The sequence below is a fragment of the Bos mutus genome, chromosome 15, assembly GCF_027580195.1.
Source record: "Bos mutus isolate GX-2022 chromosome 15, NWIPB_WYAK_1.1, whole genome shotgun sequence".
NCBI classification, from domain to species: domain Eukaryota; kingdom Metazoa; phylum Chordata; class Mammalia; order Artiodactyla; family Bovidae; genus Bos; species Bos mutus.
The window spans coordinates 30,869,032-30,890,487 of NC_091631.1; the positions used below are offsets into that span (position 1 = coordinate 30,869,032).

The 21,456-nt window shown below is 49.6% G+C and overlaps 1 protein-coding gene across 10 annotated transcripts; it reads left to right on the top strand.

Annotated features, from left to right (window-relative positions):
* The first annotated feature begins 37 nt into the window (after positions 1–37).
* PGAP2 (post-GPI attachment to proteins 2) lies at positions 38–21,446 on the top strand. Of its 10 annotated transcripts, none has more exons than XM_070383818.1 (8): positions 38–164; positions 7,664–7,684; positions 10,592–10,766; positions 14,764–14,932; positions 16,952–17,060; positions 19,388–19,482; positions 20,102–20,210; positions 20,428–21,446. In XM_070383818.1, exons 1-8 carry the CDS (start codon positions 71–73, stop codon positions 20,556–20,558), a joined length of 903 nt encoding a protein of 300 aa, XP_070239919.1. In that variant the 5' UTR covers positions 38–70; the 3' UTR covers positions 20,559–21,446. The 10 variants fall into 10 exon arrangements, with proteins under 10 accessions (XP_070239919.1, XP_070239918.1, XP_070239916.1 ...); XM_070383817.1 differs by having other exon boundaries at positions 39–164; positions 19,388–19,494; XM_070383815.1 differs by lacking the exon at positions 16,952–17,060 and adding an exon at positions 18,992–19,244 and having other exon boundaries at positions 41–164.
* Positions 21,447–21,456: the final 10 nt, after the last annotated feature.

Here is a 21,456-nt window from a genome sequence, read left to right on the forward strand (position 1 = left end):
TGACGTCACATAGGGCCCCTAGAAGTGGGCTGGTGACTGGCTACATCGGGCGGGGGGTGGGATAAGGGTGATGACGCTATGCCGAGGCTCCGCCCTTCTCTGGAGCAGAGACACCGAGACTGCTGAGACTCGGGCCAATCAGAGTGAAGCTCCAGGATGGCATGGTAACTCACTCTTCTACCCTTCCTTTGCCTCAGTCCGCGGGTGGTCATGGGAAAGTTCTCCTGTCGTCCGGCCGTCATTTCCTGCCCAGACCACGTGCGGAGCTGGAGAGCCCGCCTAGGTCTATCTGCGTAGCTCGCCTGCAGCTGCTCCAAGGCCCCCAAACCTGGCCTTCTTGTCTCCTGATACATGCCAGCCCAACTTAACCTCTCCCTCTCTGAATCCATAGCATAGACATTGGGAGTGTTAGTGATGCCCTAAGGGAGTGGCTCAGCTTAGGGTTTGGTACAAATTACAATTCTTGGGACTTTTTTCCCACCTGCACTTTAGGAACCCCTAAAGTTCTAATTGAAATGATCCCGCCTCCCCTGGGATACCTTTGTGATCAGCCTTTCCAGCGAGTTGGGGTGATGCTTGGGCAGGCCTCTGTTACAGCTTTGTTTCTTTGTATTCTGTTACTTACTGTCTTATCTTCAGGGCGGGGCTCTTGGAGGTTAGAGCTTCTTTTTCAAATTGGTGTTCCTTTGCCTTGTATTCCCTGGTGGCTCAGAGGATAAGGCATCGGCCTGCCATGCGGGAGACTAGGGTTTGATCCAGGGGTTTGATCCCTGGGTTGGGAAGATCCCCTGGAGAAGGAAATGGCAACCCACTCCAGTATTCTTGCCTGGAGAATCCCATGGATAGAGGAGCCTGGAGGGCTACAGTCCACGGGTTCGCAAAGAGTCGGACACGACTGAGCGGGTTCACTTTTCCTTTTCCCCCAGGGTCTAGCCTGGGGGAGCAGGAGACAGATTATCTCAAAGGGGTGAGTTGAACATGTTCTAGAAACTAGATCTAGTGACTAAGTGGAAAGTGAAAGTGAAAGTTGCTCAGTCTGACTCTTTGCGACCCCATGGACTATACAATCCATAGAATTCTCCAGGCCAGAATGTTGGAGTGGGTAGCCTTTCCCCTCTCCAAGGGATTTTCCCAACCCAGGGATCGAACCCAGGTCTCCCGCATTGCAGGCGGACTCTAGCAGCTGAGCCACAAGGGAAGCCCGAAGTGACTAAGGGTTCCACACAAAATAGCAGGTACTGTGCTCAGAAAGCAGAACCTATTAGGATAACCACTCCACCGCCCCCTCCTCCTGGGACATTAATACAAGATTGAAATGAGCCAAAACATGGATAAAGCTAAATTGTGGGTTTTCAGTGGTGGCAAGGGATTAGAGATACTTAAAAAGTGGAGTAGTTGTGAAGATAAGATAATGGGTGGGAGAAACCTAGTACATTGTAGTTGTTCAGTAGATGCTTGAAGGAAGAAAAAAGTAAATATATGGATGATCAAATAGTAAAGCTAAATTTCTGACTCCAGACACCTTCCCCTAACTCCTCCATCAAAGTATTACTCCTTTCCCTCCACCCTCCCTTGCCTGTGCTCAGCATCAGAAAGTCATTAAGTCTCCCTGGAGGGTTACAGCAACTTCCTCACTGCCCTCCTGAATCTTTGATTTCTCACTTTCCAATCCTCAAACCCAACTCTGTTTAAGCCTTTTCTTTACTTACTTATTTTGATCACCCTGAGGCCAGGTGCACATTAAATGTTTGATGCAGAAATGAGTGAATTACTTTCTTAAGTAAAAGTATGGGATTTTTGAGTCAGAGAACCCTGCCTTTAAATCTGAGCCCAACCATGTATTAGCTGTATGAACTTGGGGAAATTTCTTAACTCTTCTGAACCTCAGTTTTCTTGTCTGTAAAATGGGGATAATATCAGTACTTGCCTTACAGAGTTGTGAGAATTAAATGAAATAAGGCATATGGTACCAGGTACACTGGTACCCTCAATAAATAGTAGGTATTATTTGTATTCTTTAAAAAGGTTAAGAAACTCCCATTCTAAGACATGGACTCAGACACAGACAAGAAGCTCAGAAATGTGCCTTATATGAGTGAGTATTTCAGTCCAGAGTATTAGCAGGTGTGTAGGAGCTGAGCCTCTTAAGTAGTGTATACTTACTGGAAGACTGGAGGAGGAGACATTGGACAAGAAGTGCTCCAGAAGGAATTTCCTATCACCATGGTGATTTCTAAGTAGAAGAACCTCTTGTTACATACTCTGGTAGGCATGTGGCCCACAGGCTCATCATTCCCAGGGACTTCTGCCCCAGGAAGGACTTCTTTGTGGGCCAAGGCTTCCTGGGTCCACATACTCTTACTCTGCCTAATTCTGATAACACCCCTTTTGATTGTCATCACCTTCCTTCTTCCCCTGTAAAGCCAAGGAGTTTGGTGCATGTTCACCAAAGTTTGCTGAGCCAGGTTTTGTCCTGAGTATCAGGAGCTCAGAGATGTCCCTTGCTCAACACTGCACTAACCAAGAGAGACAAAGCTAAGTAAAATCCATTCTATCCTAGGAGCTCCCAGTCTCTCTTACACACGTCCTGAGAACTCACTCTATGCAGCAATCCAGGGAGAAGACAGACCACTAAGGACTAAAGAATCATAAAAGAGCAAGAGACTTTCTTCCAGTGAGATGATTCTCCATTTCTTATACGGTACATTGGAAAGAGCAGTGGAGTTAGATTCAAACAGATGTAAGTTCAGATCCTAGATCTGCCACTTTTTAGATCTTACACAAATTATTTAATTATCCTATACCCTGGTTTCCTTGTCTATAAAGTGGGCACAATATCAATATGATCATAGAATTTGCAAAAGATTTGGCCCCTGTGTGGCACATAGTAAGCATACAGTAAATACTGATTTCCTTTTTCTTTTCCTATAACTTGATAAGGAAGGGTGATGTTTATAAATGGCATATAACTAGATTTATCAATATATAAATCTTTTGTGAATATCTTTGACTTTTAACTAGAGCATTTAATCAATTGCGTTTAATGAATTTACTGGTATATTTATGATTTTATCTAACATTTTAGACTTTCTCTTTCCTCCAGATGTTCTGTTTCTGTTTCTCTTCTTTTTAAAATATACTTTAAAAAATTCTGTTTCTTTGGTAAGAATAACTGCCATTTACTGAGGCCCAGCTCTTTGCCAGATTTTTAAAATTGAGATATAATTTTCATAATATAGCATTCACCCATTTGAAGTGTACAATTCAGAGGTTTTTATTATATTTGCAAGGTTGTGAAACCACCACCACTATATAATTCCAAAACATCTTAATAATCCCAAAAAGAAACCCCAGACCCATTAGCAGTAATGTCCCAGCTCCCTTTCCTCCCAGCTTCTGGCAATTTACTAATCTACTTTCTGTCTCAATGGATTTACCTATTCTGGACATTTCATGTAAATGGAATCATAAAATACATGGCCTTTGTGTCTGACTTCTTTTCACTTAGCATAATGTTTTCAAGGTTCATCCAAGTTGTAGCATGCACCAGTACTTCATTCCTTTTTATAAGTAGGATAATATTCCATTTTATGAATAAACCATATTTTGTTTATGCATTCATGAGTTGTTTCCACCATAAATAATGATTATTCCACTATAAATAATACTGCTATGGACATTCTTGGACAAGTTTCTTGTGGACATGTGTTTTTAATTCTCTTATGTTTATACCTAGGAGTAAATTTGCTATAGGGTCATATAGTAACTCTATGTTTAACTTAAGGAGCTGCTGAACTATTTTCCAAGTGGCTGTACCATTTTACATTCCTGCCAGTGATGTATGAGGGTTTTAATCTCTCCACATCTTTGCCAATACTTGTAATTTTCTTTTCTCTTCCTTCTTTTTTTTTTTTTTTTTAATTATAGCAATGCTAGAGGGTGTGAAATGGCATCTCACTGTGGGGTTTTCTTAATACATTTCCCTAATGACTAATGATATTGACCATCATTTCATGTGCTTATTGGCTATTTAAATCTCCTTTCTTGCAGTCTTGGATTATTTCATTTTTCTTCCTGCATTGGTTTGGAAATTAAATTATTTTTCTATTATTTTAGTAATAGCCTTAGAAGTTACCACATGCATTTCTAACTTACTAAGGTATGATGCTAATCAATACCTTTTTAGGAAGGGTAGACTTTGCTGAGACAAGGAAAAGGTGAATTCCAGGCCAGATGAACAGGGAGGACAGAGATGTAGGACCGGAAAAGAGCCCAGTGTATCCACGGGTGCAAACTGGGACTTCATCTTAGAAGTGATAGGAGCCAAAAAATGTTCTGCAGAACAATGAAGATGTAATTGCTATCTGAGGCAGAGTGGAGCTAGAGCAAAGATGGGTCAGCATAGGGTGAGTAGTTTAAAGCCATCCAAGAAAGATGTCTCTGCCCTGAAAAAATTTCTAAGAACAAAGAACACTCCTCTTCAACCCAGGAAGACTTTCCTGAGGCTGCCTAGGAGGCAGGGCAGAGTTTGGCCTGATGTGGCCAGATGCTTTCACACTGCCTCTGTCTCTGCCACTTCACTTATCTCCAAGCCATGCTCCCTCTGCCTCCACCCTCTATCACCAGCAGTCATTCTTCAGCTGCCTTTCTTGCAGTTCCTAAATCTCTTCTTGATATATCTAAATTCTACCCATCCTTCAAAATCCAATTCAATTACATCAATCCAGCAAACGTTTTCTGGGCTCCTACTGTATGCCTGTCCCAAACTGAGCTGAGAGATTCAGAAATAAATGAAATAGGTGGAGGTTCTGTCCTTAAATGAGTTCTGAACTATTGCTCATTTGATGATGGAGGAAGGAATATGGAGGGAATAGGCAGGAAGATGGAGGGAATAGGCAGCAAGTTATTTTGCTTAATTGTGGTCAGAGCCCTAAAAAAGGTGCAATGGAAAGCCATGAGAGATTGCCTGTGGAGTGGGCAGATCATGGGGATAGGGAGAGATAAGGAGAAAGTTAAGCAGAGTTCCATGTAAGAGGTGAGTATAGTTAAAATATGTGGTTGCTGGAACAGAGGATGACCAGATTGTGAAAGATGTTCAATACTGCACTAAGGAGTTTGCCCTAGATCCTAAAGGGCATGTGTATGTGCTTGCTAAGTCACTTCAGTGTGTCCAACTCTTTGTGACCCTATAGACTATAGCCCACCAGGCTTCTCTGTCCATGGGATTCTCCGGGAAAGAATACTGGAGTGGGTTGCCATGCCCTCCTCCAGGGGATCTTCCAGACCCAGGGATTGAACTTGCATCTCTTATGTCTCCTGCTTTGGTAGGCAGGTTCTATACTACCAGCACCACCTGGGAAGCCCCCAAAGCAATGAGGATTTACTAATTTGCTGCAGGGGCCAGATGTGATCAGTTCTGTGTCATTAAAAGAGCCAATGTGACTGTAAAGGGGAAGATGATGGAGAGGTAGGAGGGTAGTGAAGGAGATCTCCTACAGGGAGCATTCCTTGACAACTACATCCCACATTCACTTCCCCTGTTCTGCTCCACCGCCCACTCCACCTCTGTACCACCCCATGCTTCTGGAACAACCCTGAAAACAAATTCTCAGACAGCTTGGACTATCTGGTATGCATATGTGCAAAGGGGATTGGAGCGGTGATCATGGCTAAGGTCTTAAAGATGGTGGTGGTGTTTCAGGCACAGGTCTCCTTGGGGTATGTCTAGGTACCAGGCAAACCAACTGGGAGGTCAGGAGACACTGGAAAGCTTCAACAAAAGCAGCAGCTATTTGGACAATGGATAAACGCCAGTTCAGCAAACATCGAGTGCCTCCTGAATAAGGGTGAGACTAGAAGCTTAGATGCTTGTTCAACTTCTTTCTCTGTAAAATGGCTTTCATCAAACTTAGCTCACCAGATTATTAAGAATATCGACTAAGAGAATGCATATGAAATCCCTGGCACATAGTAAGAACTTATCTTTTTCTTCCACTTTTCCGCATATAAATCAAGTAGGAGTCAGTCTTTCAAACTGACAGTGGAGGAAACAGATTCAGAGAGGATCAGTGACTGCTGAGGTCAGACAATTCAGAAAAGGCTCAATCAGGACAAGTTCCTGCTGTAGCTGACACATCTAGCTGTAGTTAACGTGGTATATTAAGTACCTTCCACATACCTGGCATGTATGTTATCTAATTCTTACAACCCTATAATGTGGATATTCCTAAAACCATTTTAGAGATGAGGAAACTGAGACTCCAGACTGTATGATGGGGAATCGTCCAAATCACCAGATAATTAAATGCCAGTTAGAGTGCCTCAAGTTTCAGGCATTAGAGGTAGTCTAGAGGCAGGGAGAAAGGACCCAGCCCCAGGGAATAGAACTTAGAGTCAAAGGAACAGATAAGGGGTTAAGATAGGAAGCAAGGGCCAGGAGCAGGCACGTGTGGGTTGGAGCTAGACAAAGAGGATGACAGGAAGCCCCAAGGAAGAAAACCTAAATTGTTTTCAAAACTAAATAGGAGTGGTTCTTTCACTAAAGTTTTACTAATTGCTCACTTGCCCTGGGACCTTAAAGGACAGTGTTGGGGAGAATTCAAGTCAAGAAAAGTAGTTTTTAATAAGACACCTTCCTTGTAGATTTGAAGCCCCCAGTAGTAAGCAGGATACCTCTGGGTCCCCCACCATTGCTCAGCTCAGGGCCTGCCACAGAGAGGGCCTAGGCTGAGTAAATGAACAAGAGTGAATGCACGCAAAAGGGCTCTGGCAAGTTAATCAAACCTGGGCCTCTGTTTCCCCTTCTACAAAGTGATGATGAGAGCTACCTTGTGGAATTAACAGTATATAGTGATTAAGGGAATGCCCTTAGGTGCTAGACCCAATCCTGGTTCTGACACTTGCTAGCTGTGTGATTAGGTAACTTGGCTTCTGTTTTCCATTGGTGAAATGGAGATATTAATAGTATCTACCACATAGGGCTTTTATGAGGATTAAATGGGATAACACATAAAATGTAGAAGAGTGCCTGGGACACACGAGGTGCTCAAAATGTGTGGATTTAAATGGGAACGATGTGATGGAAACAGTGTCTACCTCAGGCATCCTGCACCTGCTGCATGTGCTCAGACAACCCCACATTTTAACTAGAGGAGGGATTACTGGCCTCTTCATCCTTTTTCCCTATTGAGGTAGAACGGTCTTTATAAAGGTAGCCACAAGTCCCCTTCAGGGATCCGTCAGGATGGGGAAGGAAGCCCGCGTGGAGGCTGGTTTCTGGGGATCAGCCCTGACGGTGAAGAGAGACCCGGGACTGGGCGAAGGAAGGAGATCAGCTCTCTTGTCTTATGACAGATGTGACCAGGCGCCCTCTCCTGATCAAGGGCAGGAATAGCTCTGGCCCAGAGTTTCGGGGGTGGGCCCCACGGGATCTCACTCCTTATTATGTGCTCTTCCCTTTGCTGAAATGCCCCGACTGGGTTCTGGGGAGTAAAGTTTAGGGGAGGGGCACCGAGGCTGGGGCCAAACTGGTTTAGTGTTTTAAAAGGACGAAGCTGGATAGCTGGATAATTCGTCTAGATTGGGGTGGGGGTGGATAGACACCGGGGTCAGGAAATGAGAGAATTCGGGGCCTTCCTGAATTAACTGTATGTTCTTTCAACAGGTAATGGAACGCTGCTGAGAGGTAAGGTGACAAGGTGGCTTATCCAGCGTGGCAAACCCAGTTGTCCGGGGCTCTTCCGGCTGCCCCCACGCAGCCGGAATTAGTGGGGCAGACCAGGGCTGGATCGGCATGGCATGAGGGGACGCCAGATTAAGGGGGACAGCTCTGGGTCCTGGGCCGCAGAAGCAGGGAGGGGCCAGCAGAGCAATTGGGCTCAGTTTCCTTGCCAAGTTCCGCCTCGAGCGCGCCGGCCCCGCCCCCGCCGTTCCCGCTCCGCCCCGCCCCCTGCCGCTCGCCCCCCGGGCCGGGCCTGGGTTTCCCCCCGGTGCTCCCGGCTCCCGGCCTGCGCCGGCGCGGCCTCTTCGCCGCCGCAGCCTGGGTGAGTATGGGGATGGGTATTCGGGGCTGCCTGCAGCCCCACTTGGAGGAGCTCCGTCACGCGGTCTGGCCTCCGCAGGGCCGGGCCCCAGGCTGTGGGGGTCCCGCGACCTGCCCAGGAACCGCTGCTCTCCTCTCCTCGCTGGCTGAGCTGACCCCTTTTCCCTCTGCTCCCCGACACGTGCCCGATGTGCCGGAGTGAGCTCTCCCGGCTTCACTCCGCAGCGACTCCTGGTCCAGATTATACCAGGAGGGAGGTGCGGGGGTGCTTTGCAACCACAGAGATGAGTTTCAAATCCCAGCTCTGCCAGTCATTAGCCTATGACCTTGAGCGAGTGTTAACCTCCTTGAGCCTCACTTTCCTCTTCTGTAAAATGGAAATATACAGGCTATAGTGCCTACCTCGTAGAGTTGTATTGTGAGGATTGAAAGAAACAATGTATATCTAGTTCTGAACAGGGTGCCTAGTACTCATCCAACAAGTGTGGATTTTGGACTGGAGCCTGAAAAGATGTTTGAGGATCTCTGGAAATAAACTAGGGATACTCCTGAGAAAGCAGTTTTCAGTGGAGTGGTACCTGTGTAGAAAGAAGTTAGAGTTGACTGGGGCTGAACAGCTGCCCTTCAGATAGGGAGCTCTCTGTCCTGAGGCCTGGGAGAGTAGAATGACCCAGTTGGTATGGACTTATTAGTAATCCAGATCACACAATCCCATGTTGTATAACTGTGAAAACAGGCCCAGAGTGGTTAGGTGACTTGCCCAAGGTCACACAGCTAAAAGGGAAGTTAGGTATACCTCCAAGAAATGGAACAGACTATTCCTGAAACCTTATCATCCCCTGTCTTAGGCACTGCCTATTCATTCCCTGAGGATCTGCTCTTCAGTTTGGGGGTCCCAGTGATTCCTGAGTGATCCAGAGCAGCTGGCTTCAGGAAGGGATGTTGGAAAGGGGCACTAGTACCATTACAACCACAGAATTTGGATTTGAGCTGGGTGGGGAAGGTCTTTGGGGATGATCCGAACAATGTCAGAATGTGCTTAATTTGGGAGGGCCACCAGAGCCACTTCCACCACTCTCTGGGAAGCGTCTAGCCCCCGGAAGTACTGGAGCTTGAGCAGTTGCGGCAGGCTGCCTGACAGAGCCTGGCAGAGAGGTGGGTGGAGGAAGATGGATGAGAGGCATATCCACCTGGCATTTTCCAGATTCCAGGAGGAGGCTGGCCTCCAGGAGGTCAGAGTTCTTCCTGAGGGCGGGGCCAGGCAGAGCTGGGGCTTGGTCTCCAGGCCAGGCCCTGGAGTCCAGAAGGGCGGGCTCTTTGCGGGCTCTTTGTGTATCTGAGTCAGCCATAGTTTGGCAACAGGATGCCTAAGTTCTGAGGACGGCTTTCCCTCAGGTTCAGCATGTCCTTTTGAGAAAGGACCTTCCTCTCTCTGTGTCTTGGTTTCTCCGTCTTTAAAATGGGAACAGGGCTAACTCATCTATATAGGATTTGTTTTTTTAGCTTTTTTCCTCCTAGGGACAGTTTCCCCTTCTCTTTCCCCTCCTAACCTGACCCTTCTGCCCAGAGCTCTGGCCCAGGGAGGAGGGGGTCAAGGAAGGCCAGAGTGCAGTGTGTGATGTTGAGTGCCATGTCTCCTCACTGCTGGCTCTTCCTTCTATTTGCTGTGTGACCCCAAGCCAGTCCAGTCCCTGAGTCCTGCCAGTCTCTTGGCCTCAGTGTCCTCTTCAGTGCCCTGGGGTTGGGGCTGGACTAGGATTGCTGGTGTATACTTGGCTGGTAGTATAAGGCCTGACCCTAGATATCCTCATCTCATTGGAGGGGGGCAAATCTCAGACCTTACCTAGTTCCTGGAGGAGAGTGGACAGGCCCCTGGGGACTGGGAAGCCTCCAGAAGCTGACCAGGCAGCTCTCTTCAGCAAACAGCAAGCCTAGGCTAGCACCAGGCCTGATGCTGCAAAGCCTTTCAGTCTCAAAACACGTGAGGCAGCGGGTGGGGACAGGCAGGGGGTTGGCATTCTGCTGGCTTCCATGGAGTCCTTGCCACTGTGGACTGCGGTGCAAGCACACAGAGCACACAGAGCCTGGGAAGGGACTGAAGGTGCAGAAGGGTCCTGAGCCGATGGATGAAGCTGAGAGAGCCGATGGGAGGCCCTGAAACATGGAGGCTCCAAGGTCTGGGGGAGGAGATGGGCCATTCTGACCACTGGGAGGTTTTAGGATTGTTCCTGAAACAAGAGAGACTAGTTCAACCAGCTCCTGTCAAGCCAGGCATAGGGATGAGAAGTTTTCCTGACTTACTCAAGCTTCATCTTAGCATAGATTGGGTTCATTCTTTCCTCTGAAATGGAGGGTGAATGTTCTCATGGGAGTCTGAGTCCATCTTCCTCGTCCTGGGCAGTAGCTGTCCAAGCTTAGGGGCTCGGTGGCTTCCTTCTCAGATTCCCCCCACCCCACAGCTAAACTGAGGACTGAGCACAAGGGCTGGCTTCCCCACTGAGTACCAGCCTCACTACCTTGGGCCCTGACAGCACACCACTCCATCCCCAGGTCTGACAAGATGTACCAGGTTCCACTGCCGCTGGACCGGGATGGGACCCTGGTCCGGCTCCGCTTCACCCTGGTGGCCCTGGTCACGGTCTGCTGTCCACTTGTCGCCTTCCTCTTCTGCGTCCTCTGGTCCCTGCTCTTCCACTTCAAGGAGACTACGGCCACACACTGTGGGGTAGGGTTTGTTGGGGGGGGAGGCATTGATACCTTGTATTCAGGCCTAATCAGATCTGTTTTGAATCCTGAATCTCTTGTAAAAGAATTAGCCATCACACATTACTGGGCTGCTGGGGGTGCCTGCAAATGGAGGTCCCAAGGACTAGTCTCCCTCCACCTTTCATGGAGGTCACTGGGGGACAGGGTCCCTAAAGTTGGGTAGCTCCAGAACCCAGAACCCAATCCTTACTTCACAGAGGGGCAGATTCAGCAGCCCCAGGGTTTTCTGGAGGGTAGAGAATAAGACTGGGCTAGAGGGCACTTGGGGCTTCTTAGTGTGGCTCTGTTGTGGGCTGTGCTTGTCTCCATGGGAATGTGATTATGTAAGTGTGTGTGTTAACTGTGAGGGACATGACTATAATGGCTTTGATTGGGGTCTGTGTGTGAGAGAGACTATCTGTGCCTGTCTGACTGGGGACCTGATTATATGTATGTACATGTGTTTTCTGGGGTAGGTCCCATGACCTCTGAGGTTCCCTAGGTGTCCATACACCCTCTTGGATAGGGATATGGGATGTTGGGCTAGAAAGAAAGTTGTGAGTTCTTTCTCTGTAGATTATTGGAATAAATGGGGTAAGACCTCTGCGAACCTTTATTATCTTCCTAGTTCATCCGCTGACTCTGGGTTACTTGAGACTCAGGGACAGCCTCACTTTCCCCATGTCTAAAACAGGGTTGAGAATTCCTGTTCTCCTCCTTCTCAGGGTTAGTGTAGAACTCCAGGTAGAGGAGATGGGAAGATGGTTTGGGAAATATGAAGCGTGAGGAGCAGAAGGAGGAAGAGGAAAAGGAGACTGTCAAGTTGGAAGACAGGGCAGGAGAGAAAGTTAGCCAAGAGTCTCTAAGTGGGAAAGACTACATGAACCCTTGGACCAGCCTCACAGAGAGCTCAGAAGGCCCCCAAATAGCTGAGCTTCCCACCTTCGTATAAAGAGCATCTGCTCGAGAATATGGGGTACAACCACGACTGGGATCTGACTGGCAGGTGTGGGGGCCCACTTTATTTATTTATTATATACAAATAAAGGAAATCAAGAATATCCTTCTTCTTGATTTGTCAGTGGGTGGATATGGGCCTTGAGTTGCAGCCAGTATGGTGAGACTTAGAACTAGGAGCCATCAGAAAGAACAGGACTGGAAGAAAAAGGGATGACCAGTTGATCTGAAGCGGATGATCAGAAAGGATTCATCCAACAGCCTCTCCTGACCTGGTTCTCACTTTAGATAATGCATCCAGTATTCTTTTACCCTGGCCAACTCCTCTTCATCTTGCAAAACCCTTCTCAGGTGTCTTTTCTTTCCGATAGGCTTCTCTAGCCTCCATGGGGCAAGCTTAATCACTCCTTCCTCTGAGTGCTCGTAGAACTGGTGTTCTCTCATACAGTTCTGTCACACTGCATGTGTGTCTCTCTTTCCTACTAGGCTGGGAGCTCCTTGAAGGTGGGCATTGTGTCTGAATCAGAAAGTATTTGTTGAATAAATGGATAGGACACCCACCTTCCACCCCAACACACAGCAGCCCATTGTCCTGGGAAAAGGAAGGCATGATATAATGTAGTCATAGTCCATACAGAAAATTATAATATTTGTATGGCATATGGAGTTAGACGGAATAGGGTGTTTGCTCTGGCCCTTGTAGCAGGCTCCAAGGGATAATGGGATCAATAACCTCAGCATACTTATAACCCATTCTCAGCATACTCCTTGGGGAGCTAAGGCTGGAAGGGTACTTGGCCTCTCTTGGGCAGGACTAGGCCTAGGGACCCCAGGGGTATTTTGTCCCTACTCCTTGGGAGTACTGTGATGGATCCACGTGGAGATTTTCATGTATGATCTGGATTTCTCACCCAGATACTAAAGAAGTATCTTTAGTCTGTAATTAGATGATTTTGCCCCTGCTTGCATGTCCCCAGTGATGGGGGGTGGGGGGCTTCTCTCCTTTCCAGGCAGTCGATTCCAAGGAGACTTAGTAACTAACAATTAGCAAGCTCTTTCTTACAGTGAGCACACCCTCTCTTTCTGGTGGGTATCTGTCCTAGCTCTGGCTCTGCTTTAAGACCTTTGGAGCTGCTTTTTCCACCTGGCTTCCAGACAGCCCTGCAGAGATGGGAAGGCAGTAATGCAGGGGCCCTTGAGTTTTTTCTTCTTAGGTAGCATGGTTCCAAATCCGTCAGGCAATCCTTATAAGACATATGCCCCTGGGCTTGGCCCAGTTAATCACTATTGTCTTGAGGACCTGATCTAGGCATAGCACTTCCTATGGCCTGGGCAGTTCAGCCCAAAACAGGACTGTTCTATTCCTGTTACTGGCTGTTAGACCTCTGTGAACGCAGCCTGTGCTGCCACGAGGTGTTTCTGCACAGGTGCAGGCTGGACACTGATACCGCATGTTCAGCCCCCTCCAGATCTCTTTTGGACCCTGAATCTATTGTTTAAGATTAGCTAGCTCTCTGATGGGCCCAGCAGACATATTCAGTTCTGCTCAAACACAAAGGGGCTAAATCCTATTCTGCTTTCTCCCTTTCCCTTCCCAGAAACCTGCTTACATCCCTGGACCCAACCCTCAGAAAAGTCCCCACCCCCATCTCTGGCAAAGGGATCTGCTGTGGGCTGACCTTGGCCGCTATCACTTCTTACCTTTGCAGAGTGTTCTGGGATTTATGACACGGCCTTGTTGGTCCTGGGAAGGCTGTGTGCCTCAGCAGGCGTGGAGATCTGGGCACTGTGGGCGGGAGGCAGGCCCTAGGGAACTGGGGGTGGGACCCTGAAGTCTTAGAGCAGTCTCAGTCTGGCTAGAGCCCTCAACCCAAGCCCCGGATCCTTCAGCACCCAGTGTGAGTGTTGCTTTGTGCGCCTACCCCCACCCCAATTTCCCGAAACTGAGCTGGACTAGTGTGGACTGGGGTTCCCTTAATGGAGGGAGGTCTGATTCCCATGGGGAGATTTGGTTCTAGGCCTTTTAATCCAAAGCCATCTCCATCTGCCCCCCAGAAGGAAGCCCAGCTTGAAGGGTCATGTAGTCAAGGGGAGTTGGGGAGGGCATTCTCTGTCCAGGGGAAGAAGGGAGCAGAAAAATCCCACCCCCTCGGTCTAGGTCTCTGTTTCCTGGGTCTGGCCCAGCATGGCAGGCTCAAGCTGAGCAGAGAAGAATCCCATGACCCCCAGATTCCTGAAAACCTGGAATTGGGTGACATGGTCTTCTCAGAGAGGAAGAAGATAGAACTCTGGGCCACCGGAGAGACCCTTGTATCTTGGGGGTCAGGGTACTGCTGGCCTGAGGCTTAGATCATTCTGAGCCTGGGGGTGGGATGGCTGATAGCCTGTGGTCCCATTGAATAGGTTCTGGGCCCTCCCATTGTTCCTAGTTGAACTTGGGTGAAGAGCAGGAATGTGGTCAGACAGGGTCAGTAGGAGAGCTTGGGCCACTCTGAGCCAAGGGTCCTTTGTCTGGGTTACTTGGCCTGAAGAAGGCCTTGGCTTGGAGACTTAAGCTGTCAGGTGGCAAGAGGCCTTAGTCCTAATGTTTAATCCTTGCATAGTTCTGGGCCTTGGTCTTCCCTTCTGTGATATGGGACTAATAACCCTTCCATCCTCTGACCCTTTTCCTGAGTGGTTATGAGGGTCATGGGAATGAGGCAGGCCATCAGAACTCCCATGTCCAGGCCACTGGGAACCTTGATTCTCCAGACTCTTCCAGAGGTGAACCTACAAGAGCAGTGTGCCAAGGGGACTCCTATGAGCTGACCGTGCCTCTCTCTGCTGTCCTGGCCCTTTCACCTTGTACCTCCTCTTCCGCATTTTCTTTTTCCTTTATGCCCTTCCTACTCTTTCTACTCTGCCTCTTCCCTGTCCTCTGAGGAGCTAGCTCTAGAAAATGCCCCACTTTCCCAGGCCCAGGTATCCCCACCAGGCCCCAGGTTGTGTCCCTTGCCCTGCCTGAGCACCACTCCCTACAGGATGTTCTCCGCGGCCTCCCAGCCCTTGGACCCCGATGGGACCGTGTTCCAGCTCCGCTTCAAAGCCATGGTCTCATGGGTCATCACTTTCCCTGTGTTCGGCTTCTTCTTCTGCATCATCTGGTCTCTGGTGTTCCACTTTGAGTACACAGTGGCCACTGACTGTGGGGTGAGTGCCAGGCTCCCCAGCGCCTGGGTCAGGGCCAGTTCAAGAGATGGCAATAACGGTAGAATGTCAGAGTCAGAGAGAAGGCAGAGGGTGAGAGGGGAGGGGGATAAAAGGATGGTTGTGGCGGGGGAAGTCAGGGGGTGTGTTTTGAGGAGAGAGAGCCAGGGAAAGTAGAGTCACAGTCCTCCAAGACTAGAAGAGGATTGTAGAGGGTGCAAGGTGGCAGAAGGGGAGGAGGGGGAAAGGAAGAGAGAGGGAATAGGCAGGAGAGATCTCGAGAGGGAGAAGAGGTCTGAAGAAAGACCAGACTGGAAAGGAAGCCAGAACTATGGGCTAAGATGAGGCCAGGAGTGAGGAGAAGTAACGAGTGGCTTTAGCCCTAACAAGAGGTCTGACCTGAGAAGACCCCAGCCCTACCTTGTGTTCTTCTAGCTTGGTTTCTCCTCTGGCAGTCTCAGGCCCCACAGCCTGTATCCTCAGAGCTCTGCCAGATGGAAACCTAAAAGGAGCCCCTGCTTCTAAGAGCAGTCCACCAAGGCTTTTCTGAGGGCCCAGGGGGACGCAGGTTCTGTATCAGAGGCATGGAGTTGAACATGGACTTGCCCTTAGCATCTTATTCCTGCAAGAGACAGACTTAGGCACAGATGTTCCCAGCACTGTGAAATGAGATTCCTTTTTGTGATAAAAGGAGCACAGAGATGGTGGGTTCAGAAGAAGCTCTTCACCCAGCTCCAAAATCAGAGACTTCCTTCCTGGAGTGAGGGTTGGGGTGGGGGAAGGGGAGTAAGGGTCCGGGGTCGGGGGAGGGGAGTGAGGGTCCAGTGTGGGTGGTGTGGGTGGGAATTGTTGCTGTGGGGGTGAAGAAGGATTTTCATGAGTGCCAGGTTGACAACTTTTGATTTTATCCAGGGGACAATGGGGAGCTTTGGAAAGATTTTAAGCAAGAAAGGGACATGATCAGATTTGAGGTTTAGAAGACCATTCTGGCTCCTGCGTGCAGAACAGATTTAAGGGCAGCAGGGCAAGAGCAGGGTGCAGGGGTTTAGTTCATGGTACAGGAGGTTCCGGAGCTGAGATGGGGACTATGAGGTTAGAGAAGAGGGGATGGAGTTCAGAGAGGAGTAGCAGGTAGTTCTGATAGGAATGGGAGCTGTGCACATATAGTGGTTAGTACTCTGCATTGTCATAGGAATTTTTATCCAGTTGGCAAGGGATGGGGAAGAGGATGGGTGGTAGGAAATAAAGAAAAGTCATCCATAAAAGTCAGGGGACTTCTATCCAAGGGCAAAAGAATGAATCTCTAATGGTGAAACATGACATGCTATGATAAGGAAGTTTTTGGACCCTCTCCCTTTACACCATGTGAATTTCTGATCTGTTGCCCTGCCATAGATCCACTGAGTCATGTCCTCCAGGCCAAAGGGTTCCTACTCTTGGGGAAAGGAATTATGCTCCTGTCTCTCAGTACCCTTAGCTCTGGGCTTTTTGGGGAGGGGGATTTGGGTACTGTGTACCTGGGCTCTGATAGCTTCTCTGTTGCTTGTTGCTGGCATAGTTGGTGAGTGGGGAATGTTAATACTTGGGATGGCAGGGGTGAATATGAGTACCTATACCTGATTGTGTGTGTGTGTGTGTGTGTGTGTGTGTGTGTGTGTGTATGAGAGAGAGAGAGAGAGAGAGAGAGAGAGAGTTTGAGTGAGTTGATGAGGGAGGCAGTTCTTACTCTTTGAATGCTGTGCCCACCCCTAACCTGAGAGGAGTTTGCGAGGATGGGACGAGTAGCCACAGGGCCCTAATTCTCTAATCCTCCTGAGGCATTCCCCCAAACTCTGTATCATCTCTGCCCTTTACCTATTTCCCAGCATCAGTCAGGACTCTGGGCCCTTGAGTGCTCTGGGCTCTCCCAGCCAAGCCTTAGATGTTGGTACAGTTCTCCTTAAAGTAGCTGAGGTTGGGGCAGGTGTTTTCAGAATGAATATTCTAGGAAGTGAAGACAACACTCCCACTAACCCTACACAGGGGACCTACCCAGAGAAGCAGGAAAGTCAAGTGAAGAGGCTTGGAGGTCTCAGCAGTGTCCAGTCCAGATATGACTCCCACCTGTCACTCAGAAGCCAGCCTTCCCATGGTCAGTAGCCACATGCTGCTGCTGCTAAGTCGCTTCAGTCGTGTCCGACTCTATGTAACCCTGTAGTTGGCAGCCAACCAGGCTCCCCCGTCCCTGGGATTCTCCAGGCATGAACACTGGAGTGGGTTGCCATTTCCTTCTCCAATGCATGAAAGTGAAAAGTGAAAGTCAAGTCGCTCAGTTGTGTCCTACTCTTCGTGACCCCATGGACTGCAGCCTACCAGGCTCCTCTGCCCATGGGATTTTCCAGGCAAGAGTACTGGAGTGGGGTGCCATTGCCTTCTCTGCAGTAGCCACATAGATCACACATTTTTTGGCAGGCTTTTCAGGAAAGTTTGTCTTCTGAAAGCCATTGCTTATACTCACTGCAGATGCCTTGCCTACATTATATTTAGTATTCACCATCACCCTGCAAGGCAGGTGATATCCCTATTTTGCCAGTGAGGAAAAGCTCAGAGAGGTAAAGTGACTTGCTCAAGGTCACCCAGCTTAGAAAGGCAGAGCTGGGATGCACACCCATTGCCTCCAAGCTGCCTCATCACTGAATATCTGAGACTGATCTTGAGTTTTGGTATCTCAAGTTGTACCTTGAGAGCATCACCCTCTCTGAAAGCTCTGCATTCAGCTGCCTCTGACAGTGCTGGGGGGAATCCATCTCCTTTTCTGTGAAGGCTTGAGAAGGCTCTGGCTGGTCCCACCCCAGGCCCTCCCCGGCCCCGTGAGCTGCTTCCATCTTTGCCTGCCTTCCCAGCCACTCTGAGATCCATTCAGCATCCCCACTGGCAGACAGGAAGGGATCTTCCAGAACTCCATCTCTGAAGACTGGTCCTGCTATCATCACAGCAGGGTCATTCCCTCTCTGGGTTTCTGGGCTCTGGTACTGCTCTGGCTCTTGTTGAAGGTCTAAAAGAGTCCACAGAAAGTGTGGGCAACAGACTGGTAACTTCCATAGTTATGGAGCCCTTTAGAAATGCAGATTTTCCGATTCCAGAGCTTCTGCATTCTCACACAATCTCAGATGAGTTGTATGCATATTAAAGTTTGAGGCATTAGAGTCAAAGAGACTCTTTAGGCATTGGAGTCTAAAAGTCTAAGAGATCTAGAGTCTAGAGTCTAAGAGATCCTCCTCCCATTCAAGGTCTTCCTGTTCCCATCAAAACCACTGTTTACCTACCCTGCATTCTCTCACTCTCATATAAACAACACACCAGTCCTTGCAGTTGTGTGATATTATCTCCTCCTTCCTCAGCTTCAAAGAATGACATTCCATTTCCTTAAGAAATGAGGAATTCCAGGCTTTGAGAAAAATGGATGAGAGATATACATAAGAACAGGGTCATTTTCTTAGACTACACCAGGTTAGAAACACCCACTTTCTTCAACATGATCAGAATGGGGGTATTCTTCTGGCCCAGCTCCCTTGGGATCTCCCAGCACCTTCTATTGCCTTGCTACCCCTGACCAGAAGAACAAGTGAACTGAAAGCAGTCAGGAAAGGCTCGGTTGGGAAGTGAATCCAGCTCTGTCCCAAGGAGGCTTAGATGTTTCCATCCTTGGGACTGAATCTGGGATGCTGGGCTCATGGACCCTCCCACAGTTCCTTATCCAAGTCACAGTCCTGTGCTGTAGGCTCAGAGAACATCTGAACCTGGCTGTAGCTTTCGCAGCCATCTGTAGGGAGATGGAGACTGTCCCACTCTGCACCTGCATGAACCCCAGGTTGGCTGGGGAGTCAGAACCAGGCACAGGAGGGTCTGGGACTTGGAAGGGGAGGTCTCCCTGGAGAGCTGTGAGGCTTTGAAGGAGGACTTCCTGGAGGGAAGGGACTGGAGCAGAACCTTCTGAGTGTCAAGGTGTTTATTGGAAGAGAAAGATCTCAAGGTGGGCGGGGCATCAGGGGGTCAGCGCCCAGATGGGTCACAACTCTCTAGGTGCCCAATTACCTGCCGTCGGTGAGCTCGGCCATCGGCGGAGAGGTGCCCCAGCGCTACGTGTGGCGCTTCTGCATCGGTCTGCACTCGGCGCCCCGCTTCTTGGTGGCCTTCGCCTACTGGAACCACTACCTCAGCTGCACCTCCCCTTGTGCCGGCTACCGCCCGCTTTGCCGCCTCAACTTCGGCCTCAATGTCGTGGAGAACGTCGCGCTGCTAGTGCTCACCTACGTCTCCTCTTCTGAGGACTTCAGTGGGTGTCCAGACAAGGGAAGAAGGAGCGGGGAAGGGTTCGGGGAAGGGATGTCCTTGCCTTCTCCCTGCCCGGGACCTCCCGACGTGGGGCTTTGGGTGCTCCCTGCAGGGCGTGCTCCCATCCCTCCTCTCTCCCTCCAGCCATCCATGAAAATGCTTTCATTGTGTTCATCGCCTCATCCCTCAGTCACATGCTCCTCACCTGCATCCTCTGGCGGCTGACCAAGAAGCACACAGTAAGTCAAGAGGTACGGTCTACCCCTAGTGGGGCTCCAGGCGGCACAGAGGACAGTCAAAGACTCTCGTCCTCAGGATGTGGGTAACGGTGAGGTGGAAACTGGAATTCTGTGGCAAACTGGGGCTAGGGCTGGACTTGGGGACGGGGAGGGTGATGGGTCAGAAACTGGGGTGGTTTGGGTAATATGAGGACCTGGAGAACATTTCTAGAAGAGATGGAGGCTCCATATGGGAGTAGAGGGAGGGGCAGCACCTAGGCTGCAGCAGGTTAAGAGCACTGAGTCCTGGTTTGTGGTCTGTAATCATTCCAGTCTTACCCCCACCACCCCTCCCCCCTCCACTTCTCTTCTCCCCACAGTATCTGGAGGTGTTGGGTTGGTAGATAACTCCAGGTAACTTACTCTGTCCCCCTGAAATGGGAGGGACCCACTGCCTCATTGGCCTCATTACACCCCCAAATGCAGGGCTATGAAATGCCCATCATTTCTGCTGCCCATGCCTGTGTCCCCTTCCATGACTAAGGATGGTTAAGACTCAGCCCAGGAGTTGGGGCCAAGAGGGGAGACTGTCCATACACATCTAACAAGCTGCAGAATGATCACAGACCTCATCCCCTAGGACCGCAAGTCCTACAACTGGAAACAGCGGCTCTTCATCATCAACTTCGTCTCCTTCTTCACGGCTCTGGCTGTCTACTTTCGGCACAACATGTATTGTGAGGCTGGAGGTGAGACCAGGCGAGGATTCCTAGGTGCTCACAGTGGCCCTGGGATGGCTGTGATGCTTCCTGTGTCATGTGTGATAGGGCAATGGTCTTGGGGGCTGCCTGCCATTGTGTTCCAGACTCTGTGTAGTGATGCTGCGGTGGTGGTAGTCTAGCAAGAGGCCGCTGGAGGGTAGAGAAGGAAGCTGATCAGGCCCTGTTCCTTGTGTCCTTGTCACAGTATACACCATCTTTGCCATCCTGGAGTACACGGTCGTCCTGACAAACATGGCGTTCCACATGACAGCGTGGTGGGACTTCGGGAACAAGGAGCTGCTCATTACCTCCCAGCCTGAGGAAAAACGGTTCTAAACCCTTCTCTCCTCCTGCTGGGGAGGAGGCCCACTGCCCAGAAACTAGGAACAAGATACCACTCTGGCCTCCCCTCACCCTCTGTGTCCTCTCTGAGCCCTACTGAAGCTAGGGGAGAGGGGAAGGAGGGAGGAAGGGCCCAGGACAAGGTTTCACCCAGCCCTGCTGGGTTCTTCTTTCCCCCATTCCACGTGTAGGCACAGAGGCCTTTAAGCAGCACCACTTGTACCTGAGAAGCCCCAAGAAGCTGAGCTGGCAGGAGAGCTCCACCATCTGGTGCTAAAAAAAGTCCTGAGGTTCATAACCACCATCCGGTTCTTGGCCTTTACATAGCCACCTCTCGCTGAGGTCAGGGACCACTGAGCAGCGGCTGCTACCAGAAAACCACAGCCATTTCTCCCCATGGGGTCATTCACTTGACTCATGTGCTAATCATCTGCTCTGCACATTCAGGCCTGTGACCACAGGCTCTTGCTAAGGTTGCCCAGGTGTCCTAGTCCTGACTTCACCTCTGATTTGGTGTGTGCCCTTCCCTAGCTGTGCCTCCATATGTCCGTGTGGATGAAGCGGGGGCGCAGCGGGGGAGGGGGGCTGTATGATTTGCGAGGGCTGTGCCATTCTGCTTCTCCCTGTGGAGGTGGTCTGTACCTAAAGGATGACCTCCAGAAAAAGCCCTGACACAACATGTATTTCCCTTCCCTTCTGAAATTGCTGACTTAAGACTCTTCCTCTTTGGCAAAGGTGCCAGGTAGCAGGCTCAGAGGCACAGATTCCTGCCCCGAAACGGGCTCTCTGGTGTTCCCCCCCATTCTCCCTCCTGCCTTAGGCCCTGTGCTCTTTGGGTTGTACATTTTATTTCAAAGGGAAATAAATTTTTTTTGTCAACAATCTGGGCTAG

Excerpts from the sequence above, each read along its gene's own strand:
- PGAP2 (XM_070383814.1), top strand. The coding sequence starts at position 71 with ATGACGCTATGCCGAGGCTCCGCCCTTCTCTGGAGCAGAGACACCGAG. Across the intron at positions 7,685-10,591 it reads TAATGGAACGCTGCTGAGAG|GTCTGACAAGATGTACCAGG; the intron begins GTAAGGTGACAA and ends CTCCATCCCCAG. Across the intron at positions 14,933-18,991 it reads CAGTGGCCACTGACTGTGGG|GTGCCCAATTACCTGCCGTC; the intron begins GTGAGTGCCAGG and ends ACAACTCTCTAG.